General features: G+C 36.2%; 1 protein-coding gene across 1 annotated transcript; it reads left to right on the forward strand.

Annotated features, from left to right (window-relative positions):
- The first annotated feature begins 12,408 nt into the window (after positions 1 to 12,408).
- LOC147764890 (uncharacterized) lies at positions 12,409 to 13,659 on the forward strand. The gene is made up of 2 exons (XM_087003663.1): positions 12,409 to 12,553; positions 12,807 to 13,659. Exons 1-2 carry the CDS (start codon positions 12,490 to 12,492, stop codon positions 13,241 to 13,243), a joined length of 501 nt encoding a protein of 166 aa, XP_086859789.1. The 5' UTR covers positions 12,409 to 12,489; the 3' UTR covers positions 13,244 to 13,659.
- Positions 13,660 to 14,305: the final 646 nt, after the last annotated feature.

Here is a 14,305-nt window from a genome sequence, read left to right on the forward strand (position 1 = left end):
CAATCTAAATGTGACCTTAACATTGACCTTTGACCTACTTTTCACCATGAACTGAACTTTGCAAATTTTTCTTCCCTTTTATCTCCAAAACTGGCAGAGATAGGTCCATAGTTACTATTGAAGTTGAATAGGAAGTCATATACTGGCAATCTAAATGTGACCTTAAAATTGACCTTTGACCTACTTTACACCATGAACTAAATTTTGCAAATTTTGCTTTCCTTTTATCTCCAAAACTGGCTGAGATAGGTCCGTAGTTACTATTGAACTTGAATAGGAAGTCATATACTGGCAATCTAAATGTGACCTTAAAATTGACCTTTGACCTACTTTTCACCATAAACTGAATTTTGCAAATTTTGCTTCCCTTTTATCTCCAAAACTGGCAGAGATAGGTCCATAGTTACTATTGAACTTGAAAAGGAAGTCATATACTGGCAATCTAAATGTGACCTTAAAATTGACCTTTGACCTACTTTACACCATGAACTGAATTTTGCAAATTTTGCTTCCCTTTTATCTCCAAAACTGGCTGAGATAGGTCCATAGTTACTATTGAACTTGAAAAGGAAGTCATATACTGGCAATCTAAATGTGACCTTAAAATTGACCTTTGACCTACTTTACACCATGAACTGAATTTTGCAAATTTTGCTTTCCTTTTATCTCCAAAACTGGCTGAGATAGGTCCGTAGTTACTATTGAACTTGAATAGGAAGTCATATACTGGCATTATAAATGTGACATTAAAATTGACCTTTGTCCTACTTTTCACCATAAACTGAAGTTTGCAAATTTTGCTTCCCTTTTATCTCCAAAACTGACAGAGATAGGTCCATAGTTACTATTGAACTTGAATAGAAAGTCATATACTGGCAATCTAAATGTGACCTTGAAATTGACCTTTGACCTACTTTTCACCATGAACTTAATTTTGCAAATTTTGCTTCCCTTTTATCTCCAAAACTGGCTGAGATAGGTCCATAGTTACTATTGAAGTTGAATAGGAAGTCCTATACTGGCAATCTAAGTGTGACCTTGAAATTGACCTTTGACCTACTTTTTATCATGAACTGAACTCTGCTAATTTCTTTCTCTTTTAACTTCAAACTTGACAGAGATAGGTCCATAGTTACTCTTGAACTTGAATAGGAAGTCATATACTGGCAATTTACTGTGACCTTGAAATTGACCCTTGACCTACCTCACGAAGAACTTAAATTTGATTGTACCATATATATTTTTTGCAATAGTTAAAAAATTCTTGTTGATTGCATTTTTACAGCTTGTCAAGCACAAAACTGGCGGCTGTGTCCCTTATTTTGTGTATGTGGGGGTCTATACGAATGCGTTTGCTCCAGCTGGTGGTACAATATTTGGAGGCGGTATCGCCTCTCTGATCCTCTAGTTGTAAAAAGGTAATGTCTCCATGACCAATATTAATGGCATACCAATCCAAAACAACGGCCCACGTTCTCTTTATGACTTTAATTGTTGTGTAATTTAAAAGTAATCCTAGAGATGAATTTGACGGCAAAGCGGCCATATTTCCACGTGGCGATAATATGCATGTGCAGAAAACACATTTTCCGGCAAATTCAATGATGAAGTTTGCGACAACCGACTTTGATGGGGGTGTGTTTTTTTCGGAGAACGGACGAAAATCAGTGCGCGCGCAGGATGTCATCCATAAAAAAAAACAGTGTGGCCTTATGTAGTTTTTTGTTAGAATTAAAATTTTCACATATGGACATTTTCAAGGTGTGATTTAGTCTTTGAACTTCCATTGGCTTGAACTCCATTGCAGTCACATTTTCTGAATAGCCAGGATACATTTACTTTTTTATTAAAAATTAATGGTCATTATGATGTTATGCATTATGTTATATTGCATAAAAGTTGAAGAAACCCTATTTTGGACATCGCTGCCAGGATTACCATTAAGGAAAAAACCATGTTATTTATGATAATCAAACTTACTGAATAGTTTCATAGGACTGAAGTGCAGCTTGTGTTGGAAAATCAGTGTGATTGTTTTCTGTTTTGGAAGCAATGTACATGTAGCTCTATAGAGTGCTATATGGGGATACTGTTTACGGATGGTGGTAATTGTCCTTTGGGGTAATCACTAGCTAAATTCAGAGCTATAAAATCACTTCCCTAATTGTACCACCAGCGTAGGTGCTGGCGGTACACATGGTTTTAGTCCCGACCCGTATGTTCCGCCGGCTCCTGCGGCTCCGTCACCAAGTCATTGTTACCGCTTCTCCTCCTAGACTACTAGGGCCTACATGCCCATCTCTTGGATTTAGGTCACCTATAATCTCAACTCGTTCCACGTAAAATTTGGGCTTTGTCGGTGTAGGGGTCTAGGTGTGGCTCTCATTGCAATGCACCCTTGTCCAAAAACGGCAAAATTAAATGCTAATTATCTACCCTACGGGAGGAATTATGGGAAAAATTTCTACAGACGGCTGACCGAAAGTCATATGTGGAGATTTCAAGTATGCCCTTGGATTTGACCTTTGACCTTTATTTCAAGGTCAAACGGGCCAAAACTTTCAAAAAAATGAAATTTTTTATGAAAAAAAAAATTATTTGCGCTGATATTCAGAAACTACACAGACTTAACCAATAATATTATTGGAAAGTGTTACCCTTCGGGTCATCTTTCATCTCCGTGAATTTGGGGTCAATCGGTGCATTTTCACGGGATAAGCGGCCATAAGATACCGAAACTGAAAACTGTCTCTAATTCGGGAACCATTAATGCTAGAGACCCATTCTTTTTTGCATTTTGTAGAGCATGTAAAGCCCAACACTGAAGGTGGTCTCCGTTTTTTGTATTCCATATGGTTTTCGAGTTACGCTGTATCAAAAAGTACATTGTGGTGGTGAAAGCAAAATGAGCACTATGGTAATGGATAATAAATTTTGAACCCCAGGAAAACTAGAGGATCAGAGAGGCGATACTGCCTCCGAATATTGTACCACCAGCTGGAGTAAGCACGATCGTATAAACCCACACACACAAAAAAGGGACACCACCACCAGTCTTGTGCTTGACAAGCTGTAAAAAATGCAATCAACAAGAATTCTCAAAAAATGCAAAAAAAATATATAACTAAAAATGGTACAATCAAAGTTTAGTTCATAGTAAGGTAGGTCAAAGGTCAATTTCAAGGTCACAGTAAATTTTCAGTATATGACTTCCTATTCAAGTTCAATAGCAACTATGGACCTATCTCTGCTAGTTTTGGTGATAAAAGGGAACCAAAATTTGTAAACTGCAATTCATGATAAAAAGTAGGTCAAAGGTCAATTTCAAGGTCACACTTAGATTGCCAGTATGTGACTTCCTATTCAAATTCAATAGTAACTATGGGCGTATCTTTGCCAGTTTTGGAGATAAAAGGGAACCAAAATTTGCAAAGTTAAGTTCATGGTAAAAAGTAGGTCAAAGGTCAATTTCAAGGTCACATTTAGATTGTCAGTATATGACTTCCTATTCAAGTGCAATAGCAACTATGGACCTATCTCTGCCAGTTTTGGAGATAAAAGGGAACCAAAATTTGCCAAGTTCAGTTCATGGTTAAAAGTAGGTCAAAGGTCAATTTTAAGGTCACACTTAGATTGCCAGTATATGACTTCCTATTCAAATTCAATAGAAACTATGGGAGTATCTTTGCCAGTTTTAGAGATAAAAGGAAACCAAAATTTGCAAAGTTAATTCATGGTAAAAAGTAGGTCAAAGGTCAATTTTAAGGTCACAGTAAATTGTCTCTAATGACTTCATATTCAAATTCAATAGTAACAATGGACCTATCATTGCCAGTTTTGGAGATAAAAGGGAACCAAAATTTGTAAACTTCAATTCATGATGAAAAGTAGGTCAAAAGTCAATTTCAAGGTCACACTTAGATTGCCTCTAATGACTTCTATTTGAATTCAATAGTTACTATGGGCGTATTTTTGCCAGTTTTGGAGATAAAAGGAAACCAAAATTTGCAATGTTAAGTTCATGGTAAAAAGTAGGTCAAAGGTCAATTTTAAGGTCACAGTAAATTGACTTTAATGACTTCATATTCAAATTCAATAATAACTATGGACATATCATTACCAGTATTGCAGATAAAAGGGAACCAAAATTTGCCAAGTTCAATTCATGATGAAAAGTAGATCAAAGGTTAATTTCAAGGTCACATTTAGATTGCCAGTATATGACTTCCTATTCAAGTTCAATAGTAACTATGGACATATCATTACCAGTATTGCAGATAAAAGGGAACCAAATTTTGCAAAGTTAAGTTTATGGTTAAAAGTAGGTCAAAGGTCAATTTTAAGGTCACACTTAGATATGACTTCCTATTCAAATTCAATAGTAACTATGGGCGTATCTTTGCCAGTTTTGGAGATAAAAGGAAACCAAAATTTGCAAAGTTAATTCATGGAAAAAAGTAGGTCAAAGGTCAATTTTAAGGTCACAGTAAATTGTCTCTAATGACTTCATATTCAAATTCAATAGTACCTATGGACCTATCTCTGCCAGTTTTGGAGATAAAAGGGTACCAAAATTTGCAAAGTTCAATTCATGATGAAAAGTAGATCAAAGGTTAATTTCAAGGTCACATTTAGATTGCCAGTATATGACTTCCTATTCAAGTTCAATAGTAACTATGGACCTATCTCTGCCAGTTTTGGAGATAAAAGGGAATAAAAATTTGCAAAGTTTAGTTCATGGTGAAAAGTAGGTCAAAGGTCAATTTCAACATCACATTTAGATTGCCACTTTATGACTTCCTATGCAAGTTCAATAGTAACTATGGACCTATCTCTGCCAGTTTTGAAAATAAAAGCATTAAAAAGTTGCAAAGTTCAGTTCATGGTGTAAAGTAGGTCAAAGGTCAATTTCAAGGTCACAGTTAGATTGCCAGTATATGACTTCCTATTCAACTTCAATAGTAACTATGGACCTACCTCTGCCAGTTTTGGAGATAAAAGGGAATCAAAATTGAACTTAAATAGGAAGTCATATACTGGCAATTTACTGTGACCTTGAAATTGACCTTTGACCTACCTTACGATGAACTGAACTTTGATTGTACCATTTTTAGTTATATATATATTTTTTTGCATATTTTGAGAATTCCTGTTGATTGCATTTTTTACAGCTTGTCAAGCACAAGACTGGTGGTGTCCCTACCAGTATATACACTAACATCACCCCGTCTCCAGAAGCAGCAGCGACGCCGTGCTACTTTCATGGGAATTATTCAAACAAACGAAAAGTCACTCTTCTCTTTTAAAAGCGTGTGGCAAAGTTCTGAAGTTCTTACTTTAGCTTCAGTAGTCTAATGAATCATAAGTGTAATGCGTTTGTATTGACGGGCTATGCCAGCCACCTTTCACGTGAACTAAATATGATCTAAAAATCGAATTTGGGTCATCGACTGTTTACAAACATTGACTCACGTGAGTCTTGTGAGTTGTAGGACAGCCCTAAGTTTTCTTGCCACAAGGGACATCAAACGGATTTTAACATCTCTACAAGCTACCAGTCTTCAAAATAAGTAAGTGTACAAAGCTTGTGTAAAATTCTGCTACGATCGTACATAATTTCATTCATTTCTTGCCATTTTTATTAGTGCTACTAGTAGAGCCTACGTATACCCTGTTATGAATGACAACTGCAAGGTCATTCATTCGTTCAGCTTAATAGTGTTGATTTAAGTGAGAGGCGTAGTTTTCGTGGAAGAATTAGCAAAATGTATCAGTTTACGAGGCAGTATTTGGGATTTAGATTTATACTTTTAAAAGTTGTAATGTATATTTGTTTATATTTTTGTTCAAATGAACGTGTATGTCTTTCCGTTGGCACAGCTTGTATAAAATAACAAGGGGAATTCCCTATGTACGGGATTTTTGTTCTGTTTAAAACTCTGCATGATAATTAAAGGGGGTTGTCAGTGGGTCGAATTTAAAGAAAATCGTTATTAGATAAAAGTTGCTAGTTAGCATACGTAAAATGAATTTCATGACAATTTAAAAGTAATACTATCATAAGAAAGCCAACGTTATTCTTAATTGAACTTTGACCTCTCAACGAGTGACGAATATCGATGTCATTGAGCGGGTCGTCAGTGTCTGGGTTATGTAAGAAACTGATATGCCTTGAAAGGAGTGGTTTGTTGCAAATATGATACACTTATATGGTGGCTACAAGTAATAATGATGATGTCATGCGTTTAAGTTATAGGCCTATGTCAATGTATGTCCATGCAGGCGGATCACATTTGTTTTAACATTAATACTATGGATTTAACCCATCTCAAAGTTTCGGTCCTTCTACAGTATTTTTACCATTTAAAAAAAAAGTCGACATAATCTTTCCAACTTTACAACTTTCTCCCAAAAGTAAAGCTTTGCCGCACATACATTTTACAGTTTACAATAGATAGTTTTTCAATGCTTATGGGTGGCTAAGCATCAGCTGAAAACTAAAACGATGTTGAATTAAATTTAAAACTGATGATTTGAAATTGCCGATATTGTTATTTCGCTATTCCAAACGATAGTACGGTCACACGCTAGTTAGGAGCCTTAAAACCCCCCTACAACGAAATAACAAATATCATCATGCTTTTAAAAAGTAAGAGAAAGGGTCGCTCCACATTTGAACAATTGATAGCTGCTTTCAGTAGAATAAACCAGAAGAAAGGCTCGTAGAAGTGTATCATGGTGACACAGTGACTAACATAAAACAAGGCAGCAAAGCTGTCAAATGTACAGACAAAAAACAGAAAATAAAGATGCAAAATAGGTCATTTTGTCAATTTTGATGCAATAATAAATAATGCTTATAATAGCACTGTCAGTCAACACTGAATTTTAATCATGCACAACAGGTACCATGGTCAATAACAGGAGCAAACCCAGAGATATTTTCTGACAGTATTCCAAAGTATCTATGTTGATCCATCCTCCATTTTTATGGTCTTCCAACAGAAAAAATAGATACCAGTCAATATAAACTTAATAACCTGACCGTCTTCTGGAAGACCCAGAAGATGGTCTCAATCCACCCCTTCAGTAAGATTACAGTTTCAGGACCATGAGAGTTCAAATTCTCATGATGAAAGTCTCAATATTTGAAAAATGATGACAGTGCATAAAATAATATTACATAATGTTTAAAGACATAAAAAACAATACAACTTATGTGGAAATATAGAAAATGTGTAGAGCCTCAGGCAGATGAGAGTTAAAAGTCACAAATGCCAGTGTTTGAGAAAAAATTAAAAAGGAAAACATAACAAAACTAGAAAAGCACTCCAAGAGTGCAGATCTCTGCCAAGACAGCAATTGTTGATTATTATTGATTGATTATTGATCCTGACCACCACCAAAAACTAATCATTGTCCTCCTTGCCCACTTCTGACAGTTCCTGAAAATTTCATCAAAATCGGTCCGTAACTTTTTGAGTTATGTTGATGACAGACAAACAGGGGTGAAAACATAACCTCCTTGGCAGAGGTAAATATAATTCCAATGATGCTGCCATTCAAACTTTTAATCTTTTTTGATATATATATATATATATATATATATATATATATATATTAAAAACTTATTTGCAATATTAAACAAAATTTACCTGCATAATTATCACTGCTTACTTATTATTAATCTAGCAGAGAGCTTAACCTTTGGGAGTTTACAGGGAAATATCAACAAGTGTGCTTTATGTAATCTCATTTAATGGCCTATTAATGACTTTATAACTCTGAACTTAGCTAAGTGATACCCAAGGGAAATTTACAGACTGACCCTCTCAAAGATCTTTCAGGCCCATAAGTCACATCTTAAGAAAAGCACATAACAATAATGCACAAAATAGGAGACTACCAATTCTGATGCAATAATACATTATGTTTAACTGCACAGTCAACATCAAATTTTAATTATGCACAACAGGTAACACCAACGAAAGTAAAAGCATAAGGCTTCAGGCCCATCAGAGTTCAAGTTTATACTTTGAAAGTGCCAGAATGAGAAAAATGAAAATTTCACACAAAATTGCATGAATTCAATGATAAAAGATAACCCAATTGAGCTGACTTTCTAATTTGAACTGCATGCCAATCCTAAAAATCATACTTGTAAGTTAAAAAATAATAATAAGTAACAGTTTTCTTTTCATAATGTTTGCAGTAGCAGTGCAAAAAGATTTTTGTCAATTTTGATGTAACATTACATAATAAATTATATAATAATTATCACCAATTTTTGATTATTGACTATAAATAGCATGGGCATTTAGAAAATTTGATTACTATTCGGCTTCATGTCCATGGGAGCTCCGAGTCCCACCATGAATATGCCAACACGATAATAATGAATTTTTCACTAAAATGTATAACTTCCAGAAAAAGAAGCCAATTAGACTGCTTTTCCAACTCAGGCTGCATTTTAGTCCTGTGTTTCTTTTTTGAAAGTTTGACAGTCATAAGTAACACGGTTTTCCCATAATGGTCATCATGGCAGCAGCACCAAAATTGTGTTTTCTTCTGTTTTGATGCAACATTGCATAATGCTTAACAGCATAATGACCATCAATTTTTAATAATAATATATACCTATCATGGATTTTCAGAAAATGTGACTAGCATGGGTCTTCAAGCCCGTGGAGGTTCTAAGTCACACCTTGAAAATGCCAATATGTGAAAAATGAAATTTTCACAAAAAACTGTTTAACTGCCAGAAAAAATTACCAAACAGACTGCATTGCCTACTGAAGCTGTATTTTAGTCCCATGTTTCTTTCCTGTAAGTTTGAGAACAGTAAGTGACATGATTTTCCTTAAATGGTCATCATGGGAACAGTGCCCAAAATAGGGGTTTCTTCAAATTTCGATGCAATATTACATAATGTTTAACAGCATAATGACCATCAATTTTTAATAATAAAATATTAGTATCATGGATATTCAGAAAATGTGACTAGCAAAGGTCTTCAGGCCCATGGAACTTCAAAGTCACATCTTGAAAATGCCAAAATGTAAACAAGACAGCACTTTTCTGAAATGGGTTTATTTCCATTTTTAACACTTTTTTAACATAAAACAAAATTAACAGTTTACTGCCATTTTTATATGACCAACTAAGAAAATTGATGAGATGGGAAAAATATCAATAGAACAGTATTAAATGTCCAATTTCCTCCATTCTGAGATTCTGAACATAGTGGATGATTGAATCTGACAAACTGCAATGATATGTGTTTATTTCCATTTTTGACACTTCATTACACAATACACGATAACAGGTTTACCATCATTTTTACATAATCAACTAACAATGTTGTAAAGATGCAGGAAATATCAAAAAAACACTTTTACATATCTTATTAGTTCAATAATGAGACTATTAACATGCCTAAGAATTGAATCAGAGAAAATGTGAAAAAAAAAGCATAACTTCCCTAAAAATGACCCAATCATGCTGATTTTCGAACTTGACCTGCGTATTATAAATATTCATCAGTTCTGTAAGTTTCAAACCAAAAGGTAAAACGGTTTTCCACTTATCGTGTTTACGGTGTTGCATATATGCTGAAAAAAGTGAAAAAAAAAAGCAAAACTTCCCTAAAAATAACCGGATCATGCTGATTTTCGAACTTGACCTGCGTATTATACAAATTCATCAGTTCTGTAAGTTTCAAACCAAAAGGTAAAACGGTTTTCCACTTATCGTGTTTACGGTGTTGCATATATGCTGAAAAAAGTGAAAAAAAAAAGCAAAACTTCCCTAAAAATGACCGGATCATGCTGATTTTCGAACTTGACCTGCGTATTATACAAATTCATCAGTTCTGTAAGTTTCAAACCAAAAGGTAAAACGGTTTTCCACTTATCGTGTTTACGGTGTTGCATATATGCTGAAAAAAGTGAAAAAACAGCATAACTTCCCTAAAAATGGCCCGATCATGCTGATTTTCGAACTTGACCTGAATATTATGAATATTCATCAGTTCTGTAAGTTTCAAGTCAAAACGTAAAACCGTTTTCCACTTATCGTGTTTACGGTAAAAGTGCACGCCAACGGCAACGGCAACGGCGACGACAGACGCAGGTGATGGCTATATGTACAGACACATCTGTGTCTGTACATAAAAAGGCTTTCCACCCAAATCAGTGTGTACACTACGTGCTGGCTCGTTCTTGCATATTGTTCACGTGTGCTTTAGGAATCTCCGTCTGTGGAAGCAAGATCGGCCCATTTGTAGGTGTACGGTTAACGATGAGGTTCAATCGTTCATCCCAATCCCAATGGCACTTTTCAAATAACTTCAAATCTAACGTTTTTTTTATACATGGTTTTAACATTTACTTATATGGACCCTTTGTATTAAATCCTGATATCAGAATATTTACAATGTAGGCCTACCTTCTCCACCTCCAACACACCTTCGTTGATTCAGTCCATAATGATCAATGTCAAAAGCAATTAATGATCTCTAAGCGCCTTTCTATGTGTAATATGTTATTTCATAGAAACTATCGGAGACGCATTGTACTAATCCTTTAAAATAATTTTGAATTAATATTTCAGATTCCAAACACCTGTAAGATACAGATAGAAGTTAACTGTAGAGCCGAGAAAATGACGAACAAAGGACGAAAGGAACTGCTGCAAATTCTTCTTTCAGTAAGTATTCATGAACAGTGGAGGATCTAGGATATTGAAAATATGGGGTAGGGTGGGTGGGAGTTGCCGTCTTTTTTACCTACTTAACTCCCTCAAGTATGCTGCAACGTGATATAAGATCTGCATCCTATAATAAAAGTTTTCCCGACTAGGCCTATTTGTTGATCCCCCCTCTCCCCATTTGGGCGTACTATTAGTGACAACCCTTGTTGAGCGTCAATAAAGGTGAACACTACATGTAGGCTACGTCTATGCATGGAAGTATAACTGGGAGTTAACTGGGAGTTATAATACTTCCATGGTACGTGTATGTGAGTGGAAAACGCCTTATTCCCAGCAAAATCATATCTTCAATAAAATTTGAGCCTAATTTTTTACTTACTAATCATTAAATATTTATTGCAATTAGGAGACTTAAACAAATTAAGATAGCAGCCACAGGTATTGACCAATAAAACATTTTATATCAATTAATTCTAGGTATTCGTTGTCACAAGTTTCGGTTATATTGTCACGGTTTACGCAGACAATTGTAACAGTCCTTATAAAGGAGAATGCCGCGCTGAGGATAACTTGGAAGAGTTCCAGCCTGGTTGTTGTCGCCTATGCCCCTCATGCATGAAAGGAATGGGAAAACCCGTGAATGTGACAGCGGTGCGTCTTTTATATTAGAGTATTCACATCATAACAAATGCATCACAGCTTACAGAATTCATGTCTCCCTCTCTCTCCTTCTTGCACACATAATCCACACATACATGCAATCGAAGATACATATAGACCTGTATATTAATTAATTATAATTAATTAAGTAATGCATTACTTACCTATTTCACAGGAGGAAAGATGTAAAAGAAGTTGTGTGAACTGTATTCGAGGGGAGACGTACAACGATAAATCACGTAGCTACGACTGCAAACCCTGCCAGAGGTGCGATCTCAATCGTGAAATTGTCGCGAATTGCACCCGGTTCAGCAACACCAAGTGTGGGCAGTGTAAACCAGGCTTCTACAGTATTCCTGGCCATCCTGCGTGTTTAATGTGTGGTGGGAGCCAGCGAGTGTTTGAGCCTGATGAGTGTAGAGATTTTTTCGAGCGCCAGGACAGGATCATGGCTATAACTACGATGCATACTACTACTACTGAAAACGTGACTGTTCCGGGCACAACTCCTGTCACAGTAACCTCTGTACCATCTTTAACGGCAAGGATCCAAGCAATAGGCCTACAGGGAGTTCAGATTTTTAAAGGTAATTAAGTCAGTCGACCGATCAGTTATCGCAAATGTGTCTGAGTTGTTGCAAATGATGAAATCATCATAAAGTATCGATGGGCCTAGTAGTTAAATCCATCTCTTCCCTTAGCAAAATGAAAAGTTTTCAGCTTGGACCTAAATAGAGATTTAGGTCTATTTAGGTCCAAGTTTTCAGCGAATTTGCTGGCATGTATTTTTCAGGAGTTTGCAAGAAAATTTCGTATTGCTGCTTATTTGCAAAATAATAATAATAATAATAATAATGGCAAGAACGTAAAATTCCTTTTGCAATTTGCAGCAAATTCACGAAAAGTTTGCGGCAGGCCTGATATTTTGCTAAGGGTTAGTAAGTTAAGTTTAGGGATATACATTTGGATTGTTGCAACGCATTTTACAGATGCGTATATTTTACTTATTGCTTACTTTTACCGTCAATAGGCCGAAAACCGTTAGACACTACAGACAGAGTCGTTATTGTCCTCTTTGTACTTGGGTTTCTTTGCTGCATCGTTATTGCTGTTGGGAAAATGATCAGAAAATGGCGTCACGAAAAGAAAGAAAATATGCGACGTGGAGGGGAAAAAATTACGGGTAACTAAACCTTATTATTGTGGGGCAAGTACCCAACCAACCACATTCACGCTCGCTCGCACACACTCATCTGACTCACAAAAATGCCGTTCTACATGTACGTTTGCGTTGGCAGGTGAATTATTTTATGAGTGGTATTTAAGATATTATGAGAGCACTTGTTGTTTATGATAATTTCTTTACTCGCCGTGCGTAGCATTCCTTGAACAAGTTTGCACTTTTCATATTCTATTCAAACAAAATATTTTTTTAGTTGTTAAAGACGTTAACCAAGTAGGTGGCAGTCCAAACAGTGGTCTTGGTGGCGGCAACCTGTCATCCTCCGCTGCTGCCGACGTAAAGGGAAACACCAGTCACAGAGACGACGGAGACTCTGCTGGCAGTTTTCCTACACAACGAGAGCACGATGACAGCACATGCCGCAAGGAACCAAAGAAACTGATAAGCTGTTCTGATTTAGAATGCGGTAAGACGGAGGGTTATGTCGGTGAGATAAACTGGATGAAAAACGAGGCTGTTCCTTGGGGTCCCGAAGAATTCAGCGCTAGCCAAGGCCCTGGAAATGGCGAGATTCGTATCCCTGTACAAGAGACAACAGAGGTAACTGAAAACAAGCAAACCCACGCGCAAGAAGACGGGAAATCTCCCGACGACCGCCGCCCAATTCAAAATACGGAACCGCATAAATGATGTAAACCCAGGTGGCTTGCTACTCTTTGTATATCAGCTTGCTTGCAAAAGGGGGTCAGATGAATGAAGAGTATTGCATGTTACCAAAGCTTATTCTAATTCACCGTAAGGCGCAATATGTGCCATCGTTACCCAGGCCCGTAGCCAGAAATTTCAAAAGGGGGGTTCTTTTTCTGAAAAAGTGGACCTTTTACCATGAAACTTCCATGTACCTTAAATAAATTTCACCCAGAGAGGACCTTTTCCTTTGAACCCCCACCCCCGGCTACGGACCTCTTACCGCAGGTATATATAGGCACAAGTTCCTGTATGGTAATTTCTCAAAATGTTAACATTTGAGTCAAAGCATGCAGTGACGCACACATTTTATTTTGACTTGTCTCATTTTTTCTGCTGTTTTTTTTTTTTTTTTTTTTTTTTTTACACTATAGAGGCATCCAATATGGAATACAATCAATAGTGATTTTAATTGAAAAAGGGATATGAAGCAATTATGCAAATATCCGAAATATTTCATGAAATGTGTGCATCACTTACGCGACTGAAATGTCAAACCTAGAGGCAACGGGGTTCAGGGGTGCGAGCACACCGCCCTTTTAGCAGGAAAAAGTCCTTTTTGAATCAAAATTTGATCTACATGTTGATTCTGTGTAATTTCTTAAGTTGGGTCAAATAAGGTAGAAATAGGTACAATTATACAGAAAAAGAACCATTATTTAAAACTGCTGGCTACAGGCCTAATCTGAGAGCCGACCGCTGGTCTACCGTCCAATGATGTGACATTCCACAAGTCCCTGTGCGGGAGTCTACTGGCGGATACAGTACTTTAAGTGACCAACTATTTTTCTAAACCTTTGGTCACATTTGTCTAATTTTTGCGTGTGCGTATAGAATCATGTTAGGTGATTATTGAATAATCTAATTGTTGTTTTATATTTAGATGTATTTTTAGGATATGACTGTAAATTTGAATTGATTGTTTTAGATGAATATTGTTGAACATGTTATTATTGGCCTGTGTGATGTAATTTAATTTCATTAGTCATTGTGAATTGTGAATTA

Source organism: Lingula anatina, chromosome 1 (assembly GCF_051362555.1).
Source record: "Lingula anatina isolate TDL-2025a chromosome 1, LinAna3.0, whole genome shotgun sequence".
Lineage (NCBI taxonomy): Eukaryota > Metazoa > Brachiopoda > Lingulata > Lingulida > Lingulidae > Lingula > Lingula anatina.